We start from the raw sequence: 13,198 nt of genomic DNA, 5'->3' as shown, positions 1-13,198 counted from the left end.
ATCGGCCTCATGTGAGGCAAGCACCCTGCCATTTGTACTATCATTCTAGCCCCCACTCACTCTGAACATCCTGGAATAGCCCATAGTATGTCTCTTAACCCAGAGCAAATAAAGGAAAGACTTGATTTATGAGTGTGCCTATTCATCTTAGTATCACAGAAGTCCAGTATCAAGCTTGCAAATAGTAGTATCACCTGACCTAGAAATTCCCACCTCAGCCTGAGCCCTCAGTCTGCTGCTCTCTTTTCCTGTGCAGGTGATTTTCTATGACAGCGACTGGAACCCCACTGTGGACCAGCAAGCCATGGACAGGGCCCATCGTTTAGGGCAGACAAAACAGGTTACTGTCTACCGGCTTATCTGCAAAGGCACCATTGAAGAACGCATCCTGCAGCGGGCCAAGGAGAAGAGTGAGGTGAGCACACGGCAGGGATTTATCATCCAGGTGGAGAAAATGAGAAGCACAGCCTGGCTAAAACGAGAGACCCTTGCTTTTCACTGGATATGAAGGGACAGAATTTCTCTTAAATAGAAAATAAAGTGAGATGAAGTCATGAAATTTGCTTATAAATGGATAGACATGGAGAGTATCATGCTAAGTGAAATGAGTCAGAAAGAGAGGGACAGACATAGAAGGACTGCACTCATTTGTGGAGTATAGAATAACATCACATGAGGTTGACACCCAAAGACAGTAGATACAAGGGCCAGGAGGATTGCCCCATAGCTGGAAGACTGTTTCATGAGTGGAGGGAAGAAGGCAGATGGAATAGAGAAGGGATCACTAAGAAAATGATGGCTGGAGGAACCAGTTGGGATGGGAGATGCACGCCAAAAGTAGATAGTGGACCAAACATGGTGACCTCTCAATGTCTGTGTTGCAAGCCATAATGCCCAAAAGGAGAGAATATGGGGAATATTGTCTGCCATGGAGGCAGGGGGAGGGTGGGAAAGGGGAGGTATACCCGGGATATTGGTGGTGGGAATGTGCACTGGTGGAGGGATGGGTATTTGATCATTGTGAGATTGTAACCCAAACATGAAAGCTTGTAACTATCTCACAGTGATTCAGTAAAATTAAAAAAAAAAAAAAAAAAAAAAGGAAAGAAAATAAAGTTACTTCCTCTAGAATAGAAGTCTACATGACCTTACCCAATCCTCACTCCTTTTTCATTTTTCCTTTTCTGGGCCTCCCCAGTGTGTCTGGGTGCTGCTCCCTCAGTGTGAGGGAGACACCCAGTAATAGAGATCAAACCTGGGGTCCTGTGCATGTCTGGCATGTAGATCCAGTACTTAAAGCTCGCTTCCCACCCCCGATCCTCCTCACTCCTTTTCTACCAGAATGGAGTCCTTAGCCTAGATTTGACTTCTGTTACAGAGACCAGTAGCAGTCATGGCCCTTCAGTTTCACTCACTTCCTTTCCTGGTTTGGTTTCCCTTTTGTGTGTGTGTTTGGGGGATCCTCCCAGTGGTGCTGGGGACCATCAGGGCTATACCAGTATTCTTCAGGCAATCATGCAGCATGCAGTACTAGGTTTAAACCCAGGGCCTCTGTCTGGCAGACATGCACACTCCAGCCTTTTAAATCATCTCCCCAGCCTCTGCTTTCACACCCCGCAATAGAAGGAATAACATTTGTGCTCATGCCCGAGCATTTTGACTTTGATCAGCCTGTGAGTTATATGCCAAATTTGCTAGGTTCCAAAGTAATGGTTATTAAGGTTGTTTGTATTCCGAATTTTTTATGTTCTAGCTGTCCGTCAGGCCCAGGCAAAGAAGTTCTTGTTATTCTTTCTGTTGGGTAAATGATCAGCATGATCCTGTCAAAAGAAAGAAATCGGGAATCCAGGGCTGTCATTGGAGGTGTGGGTTGAGAAGGATGTTTACTTGGTTGTTTTTATATCCTGGCAAACGGATTCCTGATGGTGGTTTTGATCTGCTTTTGTATAGATTCAGCGAATGGTGATTTCTGGTGGGAACTTCAAACCAGATACCTTGAAACCCAAAGAAGTGGTTAGTCTTCTTCTAGACGATGAAGAGTTGGAGAAGAAATGTATGTGTCTTCAACCTTTTTTCTCCTCCCTATAGATGAATATTTTTGATCCCATATATCTGAACATAGAAGGGGCCCTTGGCTGTGTGTAAGGCTAGACAGAAGCAAAGGATGTATTTGGAGGGAAACATTCTTACAGTGAAACACATATAAAGGTGTATTACTGAATAGAAAACAAATTCAAATAGAAAGTAAGAGTCATTTTAAATTTATATGACCTCAAATAAATTTGCCCCAAATGTCTGTATCTGTAAACTCCTTCACAGTAATAAATTGACTCTGGGGGCCAGGGAAATGACTCAGGCTCAAAGGGCCTACTCAGGTTGGTGGCCCAGGTTCAGTATGCAGTATCATGTGGTCCCTGAGCTTAAGTCCCTAAGCACCTCCAGATGTGCCCTGCACCCTCCAGAAAAAAAATGTTTTGTTCTGTCCAGAGAGGTGGTTTGGTTTTCTTTTTCTTTTGATTTTTGGGGGGCCATGCCACACAGTGAGCAGTGCTTACTCAGGAAGTCAGAAAGTCAGAAGCATATATTGTTATGACATATCAGTGCTTTTCCCATCTGTTTCTGAGTTCCTGGCTTCATGTCCAAAATGTGATGAAGTGCCTTTCTTTTTGTACCCATTCCTAAGAGACTTGCAGTTGCCACCTCCTCAAGACCTCTTATTATTCTCTGATCGTACTTTTCTGTGTCATGCAACAATATTGAAAGGCTGGAAAGAAAAAGAATAAAGGCAAGGAAAGGTCCCTAATAATTAAACCAAATCTTGGTTTGAACCTGAATTTTTTTCTTCTTTTTGGGTCACACCTGGCGTTGCACGGGGTTACTCCTGGCTCTGTATTCAGAAATTACTCCTGGTTGTACTCCTGACATATGGGATGCTGGGAATCGAATCCAGGTTGGCCGCATGCAAGGCAAATGCCCTACCCACTATGCTATCACTCCAGCCCCAAACCTGCAAAGTTTGTGCCTTCTTTAGTTATAAACCCACTGTTACTGGCCTTAGAGAGCTAGCAGTCACACGGATCAGTGATACAGGCTACAGGCATCACAGTTTCAAAAAATGAGAATTCCAGCTGCCAGTTACTTTGTCACATCTTCCATTTTCTTCATAGTGAGACTGCGGCAAGAAGAGAAACGGCAGCAGGAGGAAACCAACCGAGTCAAAGAGCGCAAGCGCAAGCGGGAGAAATATGCAGAAAAGGTATCTTAAGCTTGGGGGGGTGACAGGAACTGGAGAGGGACAGCAATGCTGCTTACAGAAAAGACATTTGGGGACACAGCATATCCACTGGTTAGGACCCAGCTCCAGTCTGTGATTAGAGACAGTTCTGGTCTGTGCTGCTGGTCATTTGGGAGAAATGTGGCCAGGGTAGACCTGCTCTTCGGCCACACAGCTCCACCCTGTCTGTGCTCCCATGTAATTATGGAAAGCACTGGTTGGGATACTTGCAGTGTTAGAGTTCAGAGTCTTAGAAATCGCCAAGGGGTGATTCGATCTACTCCAGTCATAGTTTTGCTCGCTTTTCCTTTCTTTGTCATCTACCAGCAGCAGAATACCACCAACCAGTCTATTCATCTTTTTCTCCAGTTGCTATTAGAAAGTCAGCATTTTCTTTCCCCTTCCTTCTAACATTTCTTGCTTAAGCTTACATGGCCAGCTGCAGAGGGATATGACAGAGGGCTTCCCTCTATTTCTCCATGTCATTTCTGTTTTCACCAAGTATAACAGCAGTGTCCCTGATCCTCATTGGCGTCCCTCGGGTAGGACTGCATTTGTTCAGTTTGGACTTGGTGACATAGTGTCAGCTGCTGTCCTGAGTGACAGCCAGGGCAGGCGGAAGCTATTTGTGCACCTGGCCTCCATGAGGTTTGGTTTGGCTCAGTGTGTCTGGCCTATCTTCCAACTCCATGTTGTGGTACAATAGCACAGAAATCTATAAAATAAAGTTCTGCCTGTTCTTCAAGCCCACATGCTCTCTTGACCACCTATCTCGCTTGCTTATCCCTCTATCTCTTTGCTTGCTTGCTTGCTCTTTCAAGCTCACGTTTCCTCTTAAACATGTATTCCTCGGGGCTGGAGAGATAGCACAGCGGGTAGGGCGTTTGCCTTGCACGCGGCCGACCCGGGTTCAAATCCCAGCATCCCATATGGTCCCCTGAGCATGGCCAGGGGTAATTCCTGAGTGCAGAGCCAGGAGTAACCCCTGTGCATCGCCAGGTGTGACCCAAAAAGCAAAAAAAAAAAAAAAAAACATGTATTCCTTTTCTTCTCTCCCCTTGCTTATTTTTAAGTTTCATGCAATAAAGACTATCTTGCAGGGGCGAGAGTAATAGTACCGCAGGTTGGCCATTTGCCTTGCACGTGGCTGACCCGGATTCAATCCCTGGCATCCCATCCATATGGTCCCCTGAACATTGCCAGGTGTGGGAGAAAAAAAAAAAGATGCTATCTTGCTTCAATTTAAAAAAAAATAAAAAAATAAAACTCTTACTTGCCTGATAAGTGATAAGCCAATCTGGATAAAGAATGAAACCCAGAAGTTTGTTTTAAAATTATCATTTTTTTCTTCTGTCTCACTTTTCTCCTGGTGCTTGTCCTGATCTTTGTCCTGTCTTGTGCCTCTCCAGAAGAAAAGGGAAGACGAATTGGATGGGAAGAGGAGAAAGGAGGGTGTGAACCTGGTGATCCCGTTTGTCCCGTCAGCTGATAACTCCAACCTCTCCGCTGACGGGGATGACTCCTTCATCAGCGTGGACTCAGCCATGCCCAGCCCGTTCAGTGAGGTGAGGCTCCTGGCAGCGCCACTGCTCCGGGGGTCCTGCTCCCCCTTTACTGAGGGGGCAGGAAAACCTGAATAAGCAGCTTCCTTCTGTGGCACCTGCATAGGGCATTGGGCCCTCGGCAGCAAGTGCATCAGGAGAGGGGAGCAGTGGCAGAAAAGGGGGTGCATCGCAGCCTTGGGCTCGCACAGCAGAGAGCCTGCAGCAGGTGCCAGCAATGGTGGTGATGGCCCCCTCCCTCCCCAGATCTCCATCAGCAGCGAGCTGCACACGGGCTCCATCCCCCCTGACGAGAGCAGCAGTGACATGCTGGTCATCGTGGACGATCCAGCCTCCTCAGCACCTCAGTCTCGAGCCACCAACTCCCCTGCCTCGGTCACAGGCTCTGTCTCAGACACCGTGAATGGTGAGTGAGCCCTGCCCACACAGCGCCCCGGGCCCCAGGTCAAGAGAAGCATTGGCTTGGTGGGAGGCAGGGGTGAGGAACCGATGCCTTCCAGGATCAAGGGTGGCATTTTCCTGCCTCCTCCCTTCCTTCCTGGAGGTTGAACATGCACTGAGCACATTTGGTGCTCTTTCCAGCCATGTTCTTTAGTTACAAAGCTCACTGGAGGAAAGGGGGAATACCTAGGCTCAAACTATCATTAGCCCTGTCATGGGAAAGGAGAAAGAAAACATTTAGGGAAAGCAAGCTAGTTATTTGTTTGGTTTTTTGTTTGGTTTTGTTTTGTTTTGGGTCTGCATCCAGCAAAGTTCAAAGATCATTTCCAGTTCTGCACTCAGGGATTTCTCCTGGCGATGCTCAAGGAACCATATACTGTGTCGGGGATTCAAACCCAGGTTGGCTGCTTGCAAGGCAAGCACCCTACCCCCTGTACTATCTCCCTGGGCCAAGCTAGTAGTTTCATACAAACTTGTTTTCTAGTTATTCCTGGCTCTGCACTCAGGAATTACTACTGGTGGTGCTCTGGGGACCATATGGAATGCTGGGGGTTGAACCCAGGTCAGCTGAGTGCAATGCAAGCACCCTATATGCTGTACTGTCACTGCAGCACCTCTTACAGCTATCTCTTGAGCTCTTAGTGAAAGAAGAAACAATTGGCTCCAAGGCAGGAGCACATCCTAGGTAGCCAGTTCCCTGCAGTTTTCTGAATAGATGTCATTTAAAGAAGAAGGAAACAAAAAAAAAAAAAGGAGGAAACAAGTTGCTCAGAGAGTTAGAGCACATGTGGGGGCCCCAGGTTCAATCCCCAGCAGTACATAGTCTCCTGAGCATCACTGGGTGTACCCCAAAACAAAAGAAAACGGAATCTAACAAAAGAAATCCAGAGGTAAGAACCACTTTGCAGGATGCACAGAAGCAAGGGTGTGGCTGATTGAGCGGTTGAGAATGTAATACTCAATAACCATGGGGTTTGGTGGCTCAGCCCAGAGCCCCTGAGAGGCAGCCTGCCCTTTCGGGTGACTCTGATTATGCATGAAGATTGACAGTTTTTTCCCACTTGACCCATTTGTTCCCACAGGAATTTCCATTCAGGAAATGCCAGCTGCAGGACGTGGCCACTCAGCTCGAAGCCGGGGCCGCCCCAAAGGTTCTGGAAGCACAGCCAAAGGAGCCGGCAAAGGCCGAAGCCGGAAGTCCACTGCGGGCAGTGCTGCTGCCATGGCAGGAGCCAAAGCAGGGGCTGCGGCTGCCTCTGCAGCCGCCTATGCTGCATACGGGTATAACGTGTCTAAAGGTACAAAGGCCCCAAATGTGTCCCCCTCTGGTCAGAGGCCCCTGGGGGTACCATGGGGGGGTTCTGTGGGTAGAGCACGTGTAGGCTCCCCTTGGCCAGGCATCTTCTACCCAGAACCTGTATCAGGTTCTGCTTGATACTTGCACCCTGACTCTTCCCTTAGCCGTGTGACATAGTCTGGTGCCTCCTTTGAAGTGGAGGGACCAGTGGAAAGAGCTGAATATCCAGACTGCAACTTTAAATGGTTAAAGTTTGTCCTGCTTTTAAAAGTGGGTGTGCTTTTTTCCTCTTTAGGAGTCCACATTTTCATAGTCCAGGCTGGCATCATTAGCATTTAACCCACCACTAATTTAGTACGTCAGTTAAGCACCTGCTTTGTACCCAGCAGTAGAGCACATGGACACTGGTGCATGTACACTGGACTGGGAGCTGAGTCTGTCTTGACTCCTGAAATCCATTAGCAGTGATGCCCACCAGCCTGTGTCAGGGAGAAGAAAGAGGGCTTCATTGTAACTGTCTATGAAGGGGAAGCACAGGCCCAAGGACAGGTTACCAGCTCATCCTGTCCTTGGGAACAGCAGCCGGGCCTTGGTGGCATCTCACCCACAGGCAGGGCTAATGTGACTTAGGATGGTTTTTCTTGGTAACCCCAACCAAGGGGGCCAGAGGGAAGAGGGAGGCAACAAGGGGGAGAGTGTCACAAGAAAAACCAGTAAATGGGGATTGAAAATGGGAAGACAGGGCAGGTCTCATTCAGAGATGTTGCGCAGTTCCACTGGATGAGAAGCAAGACACTTGTCCACCCACCAAGTACTTAGAATTCTTTGGCCTGGGGACTACGCCTGGCGGTGCTCAGGGCCTACTGCCAGCTCTGGATCATGCGTGCTGGGTGCCCTGATTCCCATACTAGCCCTCTAATCCCACTTGGAATTCTTTGTGTAGGAAAGTAGGAGCAGTGTACAGGAAACCACTGACTTATCACAGCATGAGGCGTGTTAACGGACATGGCTTAGTTACTGCCTAAGTCAGTAGCTCGCTGGAGGAAAAAGCTACTGGTAGAGGTGGGGGCTCAGGATCCAGGCCTGGGCCCAGGGGGACGGGTGGCCATGTCGAATATGTAGCCTTTGTGCATATGCACAAGGTAGTGAGAAGCTTCTGTCCTCTGGCTAGACTAAGGAGTGGCAGCAGGCACCTGAAAACAAGAGGCAGCTTATTACAGGTGGGGGACCAGGGACAGAGGAAGAACGTTTGAGGGCCCCAAAGTGCTTGCTGAGTTGCAGCCTTGGTTTCCCCCTGTATATGGCATACACTCTGCTTTGTCCAGATGCATGGGTTAGGGCAGGGAGAGAATGGGGTGGTGGCATTTTCCTCTCAAGAATGCATCTGTCCAGGCTGGAGCAATAGCACAGCGGGTAGAGTGTTTGCCTTACACTCGGCCGACCCAGGTTCAATTCCCAGCATCCCATATGGTCCCCTGAGCACCGCCAGGAGTAATTCCTGAGTGCAGAGCCAGAAGTGACCCCTGTGCATCTCCAGGTGTGACCCAAAAAGGAAAAAAAAATGCATTTGTCTTACCAGGGATGCAGCTTGGCCATGGAGCTCTTGCCTTGCATTCGTGCAGGGTGGGCTGGATTCCTGCCCCCAGAACCACACACTAAGGCTCGTCTTCCTGTAGAGAGTTGACAGGCAGAGCAAGCAGATGATGCTGTCTGGGAGGAGCTCCCCACACATCCCCTCGGGGCCAGGCTGCTGCTCACCTGCTCTGTCTCTGCGTCCCTACAGGCATCTCCGCCAGCAGTCCTCTGCAGACATCCATTGTCCGGCCTGCTGGCCTTGCTGACTTCGGACCGTCAAGCGCCTCTTCCCCTTTGAGTTCCCCTTTGAGCAAAGGAAATAATGTTCCTGGGACTCCCAAGGCCCTCCTCTTGACCAGCAGCCTCGCCCCGGACTCCCTAGCCCGGAAGCAGGGCAAAGGCACCCACCCCTCTGGAGGGCGGTAACCCCTGGGCCCTCCAGCTTCCTTCAACCAAACCAGAGCTAGAGGCGAGGCCTGCAGATTTTCTCCGGCTGGCGTGACTGCTGCAGCACAGCGAGGACAGGCATCACCAGGCTCTCAAGAAGCGTGTCCTGGGGTTGCACGGAGAGCAGCCCCCGCCTGTCACACGACGTTATAGCCAAGTCTTAACACCTCATCGTGGGCGGAGCTGCTGGGGCACGGGGCTGGCTCTCTGGTCAAGGCCCGGAAGTGCAGCGAAGACCCTGCCGCCGGGGATGGGTTTGGACATCTCCGGGGCTGTGCGCCCCTCAGCTAGACAGGGCAGGCGGGCACCAGGGAGCTGGTGTCCTGGGGTCTGCTGTGTCGAGGTGGAGGAGACTGAGGGTGACGGGTCAGGAGCCGCACGCCGAGACACCGCTGTCTTCTCAGCGTTTCCTCCCCCTCAGCTCCCACCAGCAGCAGTAGCAGCAGTGCTCCTCCTCCCCTGGGGATCTCCTCAGTCAGCTGGGAGTGCCCTTGCCCTTCCCAATCCTGAATGCACAGCCCCGCCCCGCCCCCGCCCAGCTGCCCCTGCTTGGCTGTATGCACTGTCTGTATTGCACTGAGAACAGAAGGGACCGCAGGAGTGAGAGGAGGACAGAGAAGAGGACAAGCTCAGCGCCCCTCCCCGCCCCCCCGCACCACCAGCCTGAGCTTGCTCCCCCAGAGGAGGGGGCAGTCTGCATGGGAGGGTCATCCTGCCCCAGCCGGACGCCCCATGGGGCAGGTGCTTTGGGGTGGGCCAGCCTCTAATTTGCACACCTGAAAATCGCGGAATTGAATTTAGATAGATTGATTTTTTTAAACTTTTTTTTTTTGAGTATGGGTCATTAGGGGAATCATTTAATTTAAATCATTTAAGATTTCCCTGCCCAAACCCAGACTCCTGTGTACAGATACTATTTAGAGGGAATCAGAAAAATGCCAAGCCTTTTTTCTCTTTGAATGTGCTGTCTATTTTTATAACTGAACTTGTACATATGTATAAAGAGAGACACATCTTTCTTTTACTAACTGGAGAAAAAAAATCTTAAATAAAATGGAGTGAGATAATTTTATGTAAATTCAGACTGTCTGTAATCTTTGTCATTACCTGGAGGGTGGTAATTTGAACTCTTGGAATGGGCAGGATCGAGTTAGGACAGTCCCAGCCCCAGTCCCTGAGATCAGAGCAGACGATGCTTCATGGATTGGATGTGCACTGGGTATTTCCTGGGAGGCATCTTACAGGGACTTGGGACTGTGCCCCCAGTCACAAGGAGGTTATTCCAAGCGCTTAGTGTGCCATCTGGACTCCAGTGCTCAGGTGGGTACTTGGTACAACCCATGTTCTCTAATGGTATGTTCATACGACAATCTCCAAAATACACAACTGAGAAATCACCTTTGGGCAATTGCAGTAGAGAAATTATCTTCACTGATGGGAACTTTATGGTCCCCAATTCTGAAGCTGAGAATGCATCAAATCCAGAAACCCACAGGCACAGTTCTGGTGCACAGCCTGACAGGAGAGCCTGTGAAAGTGCCAGGAGAGGGTCTCTCTGTTCTCTAAGTTAGCAGTGCTGATAACTGCACTACTAACTCAGAGAAAATAGTGAAGCATGTTTCCAGGCCTCTTAAAGGCCTTCCAGCTTGGAAAATCCAGCTCTTTGGTGGGCTGTGAAAAGATCAAGTTCCCTGCATGCACCAGCAGTTGATGGTGTTTCCACCACTAAGCTCAAACATAAGACATCTTGTGTTTGGTTTTGGGGCCAAGCAGTGCTCAGAGCTTACTCCAGGCTCTGCACTCAGGGATCACTCCTGGCAGGGTTTGGTGGACCGTCTGTAGTTCAGAGATCAAACCTGGGTTGGCTGTGCACGTGCATTCTGTCTCTCCAGCCCCCCGCACAGACGCTGTTGCCTCACCTTGGAGCAGGGCTCGTGCTGTTCTGAGCAGCGCACTGCCCGAGTGATGTGCTGGCACCAGGCAGCCACTACTCGCCCAGCCTCGGGGGCAGCCTTTGTTTTCATGACCTCAGGAGCACAATCAGATACTGAGTCTTGTTTTTATTGCTGGCAAATTTGACCGTGGACTTGTACAGAGCAGTTACTGACTCATTGCTGCTGTCGTCACCTCTGAGATCCAGCGAGCAGGCCCCCTGGGATGCATCCCCTCCTGTTCTTTCTGCTCAGCACAGCCCCCCAGTCACTTTTCTGCTGGACACCTGCCATGGCCAAGTGGCCCCCTCCCTGAGAACCCGACTGCAGATCCCCACACACTGTGAACGGACCATTTCCCTCTCCTAAGAAGCACGTGGGAGTTGGCAATGAGCCTGCAGTCCTCTCTGCCTCCAAACTTGTGAACCTTTCACCCATTTTTGTCCGATTCCTGAAGAAGCACAGCAAAATATTTCCTCCTGGAGGTGCTCAGAGCTTCTGTGTCCTCCCTCACCCACCCTGCCCTGCTCTGAGCCGAGAGGGCTTCCATGGGAATGTTAAAAGGGCCAGAGAGAGAGCAAAGGGCTAGGGCACTTGCCTTGCATGCAAGCGACCCCGTTTGCATCCCTGTCACCTCATATGATCATCCGCGCACAGTACTGAGCACAGCCAAAAGTGTCCCCCCTGCCCCCCTCCAAAAAAAACCTAAATCTTGTCTGTAGATTAGGACTCACACTATCTGATCACAAGGGTCCTCAGTAGCCCGAGGTAAGTAGATTTAGGGTCTCTGAGCAACCTTGGAAATGCAGGGTCTGCACTTATATTTCCTTTCTGCACTGAGGAGTTTGTTGAAATACCCAGGACTCAAGCCTGGTTCTGTTCAGGTAGCAGGTGGCTGGACAAGACAGGTGAACTGTGGACAGAGAAAGGGGCTGGGAAGAGGAGACAACCCTGCCTGCTGTCAGCGGGCTCCATCCATCAGGCTTGCTGCTGGCTTTCAGGGATTGGCCACTCCTTCACCAGTGTACCTGATTGGCATAGCTCCTTAAATGACAAATGAGGAGTTTGCTAGGATTAGTAGGTTTTAGCTGGTCTTGGGGGGATTTACAGATCCTGCAATAAAAGCCTCAGGGCTATTGTGAGTGTGTCCCACTCAATTAAACAGAACTTCCAGGTAAAAATTTTAATCAGGAGCTAAGCCCTAAGAAAAGAAATTGGAGCCGGACCGATCGTAAGCAGGTAAGGTGCTCGCCTTGCACGTGGCTGGCCTGAGTTCAATCCCCAGCATCCAATACGGCCACCTGAGCCCACTAGGAGTTAGAGTGCAGAACCAAGAGTAATTCCTGAGTCTCACTGGATGTGGCCAAAAAAGAAAAGAAATTGAACCAGGACAATTTCTAGCCTGCAGTGGCCAAAGCCCTGAGTTTTCAGTCCCCTGCACTGCCACGTGTGGCCCTGGCGGCCCCAGCACACCACTTTATTAGGCAGAAGACAGAGAACCAAACCACCATGCCTGCACTGCCAGCCCTAAAGTGAGATGCAAGACTTCTCAAACTTAATATCCATAAGAACCTTGGGGCATCACACCAAACAGACTTACTCCTGGCTCTGCATTCAGGGATTACCCCTAGGGGGGTTGAGGACCATATGGGATGCCAGGGATCAAACCCAGGTCTGCTGCATGGAAGGTAAGCACCCTGCCGGCCGTACTATCCCTCTGACACCAAGTCCTTTTAATATTTAGATTCAGAATCCGAAAGAGTAACACAGATACCTAGAGCACCTGCCTTACTTATATGTCACAGGTTGAAATCCCTGGTGCCCCACATGTACCACACAGTCCAGACAACAGCTAGCAGTTCTGTCCTTGCCTTCTAACACAGTAAGTGGTTTCCAGCCACTCTGCAGCCAGTTTGTGTGAGAGGCCACAAAATGGGTGCAGCCCCAGCAAGCACCACGACTAAAAGGATGTGTCAAGTGCCGTGACCAGGGCGTATGGGCTCTGGTGAGTAGGTGTGTGAGCACTGCAGTGACCCTAGTGAACACCACAACACATGTTCCTCCAGTAAGAGCAGCCCCAGGGTGCTGCCCCATGATCACTGTATCACTGTGTCACTGTCATCCCTTTGCTCATCGATTTGCTCAAGCAGGCACCAATAACGTCTCTATTGTGAGACTTGTTACTGTCTTTGGCATATCAAATACTCCACGGGCAGCTTGTCAGGCTCTGCCATGGGGGTGAGACACTCTTGGTAGCTTGCCGGGCTCTCCAAGAGGGGCGGAATAATCAGCCAGGTAGGCCTCGTGCAAGGCAAACAAACACCCTCCCGCTGCCCCATGATCACAACATAATAATAGTGAGGGGAAGGAGGCAGAGAGAAAAAACAAACCATATAGATTCCATTGCAAAAGGTCCAGGCAGAGGAACCCAAGCTCATTGGGCCTCCCACCCCCTGAATATCTTCCTCAAGCAAACAAAAAGTACCCTCTAATTGCTCTGAGGCTACTACCTACCCCCAGGGGTTCCAGTGCCTCTAGGGGGCAGGGAAGGGTGTAGGAAACTGTGGCCTGGAGTGAGACAGTCATTTCTCACGGCCTGGGTGACGGCCCCTGCTAATCCTTGGAATAACAAGACCCGAGGGTTCAGTAAACTAAAACTGCTCTGTTCTCG

The 13,198-nt window shown here is 50.1% G+C and overlaps 1 protein-coding gene across 2 annotated transcripts in view; it reads left to right on the top strand.

The window, feature by feature from the left end:
* The window catches only part of INO80 (INO80 complex ATPase subunit), a 124,522-nt gene extending 114,854 nt beyond the window's left edge, over nt 1-9,668 (top strand). Inside the window, exons 30-36 of one of the 2 annotated variants that reach the window (XM_055133706.1) lie at nt 257-415; nt 1,951-2,053; nt 3,168-3,256; nt 4,687-4,839; nt 5,083-5,242; nt 6,360-6,575; nt 8,358-9,668. In XM_055133706.1, coding sequence (XP_054989681.1) covers nt 257-415; nt 1,951-2,053; nt 3,168-3,256; nt 4,687-4,839; nt 5,083-5,242; nt 6,360-6,575; nt 8,358-8,575 — 1,098 coding nt within the window. In that variant the 3' untranslated portion in view covers nt 8,576-9,668. Of the gene's footprint in view, nt 1-256; nt 416-1,950; nt 2,054-3,167; nt 3,257-4,683; nt 4,840-5,082; nt 5,243-6,359; nt 6,576-8,357 lie in introns of both variants that reach the window. The other variant, XM_055133705.1, reaches the window with a different exon arrangement.
* Nucleotides 9,669-13,198: the final 3,530 nt, after the last annotated feature.

The sequence above is a fragment of the Sorex araneus genome, chromosome 3 (assembly GCF_027595985.1).
Source record: "Sorex araneus isolate mSorAra2 chromosome 3, mSorAra2.pri, whole genome shotgun sequence".
In the NCBI taxonomy this organism is placed as follows: Eukaryota; Metazoa; Chordata; class Mammalia; order Eulipotyphla; family Soricidae; genus Sorex; species Sorex araneus.
The sequence above is the reverse complement of the archived record's forward strand: the minus strand, read 5'-3'. Positions and strand labels throughout refer to the sequence as shown.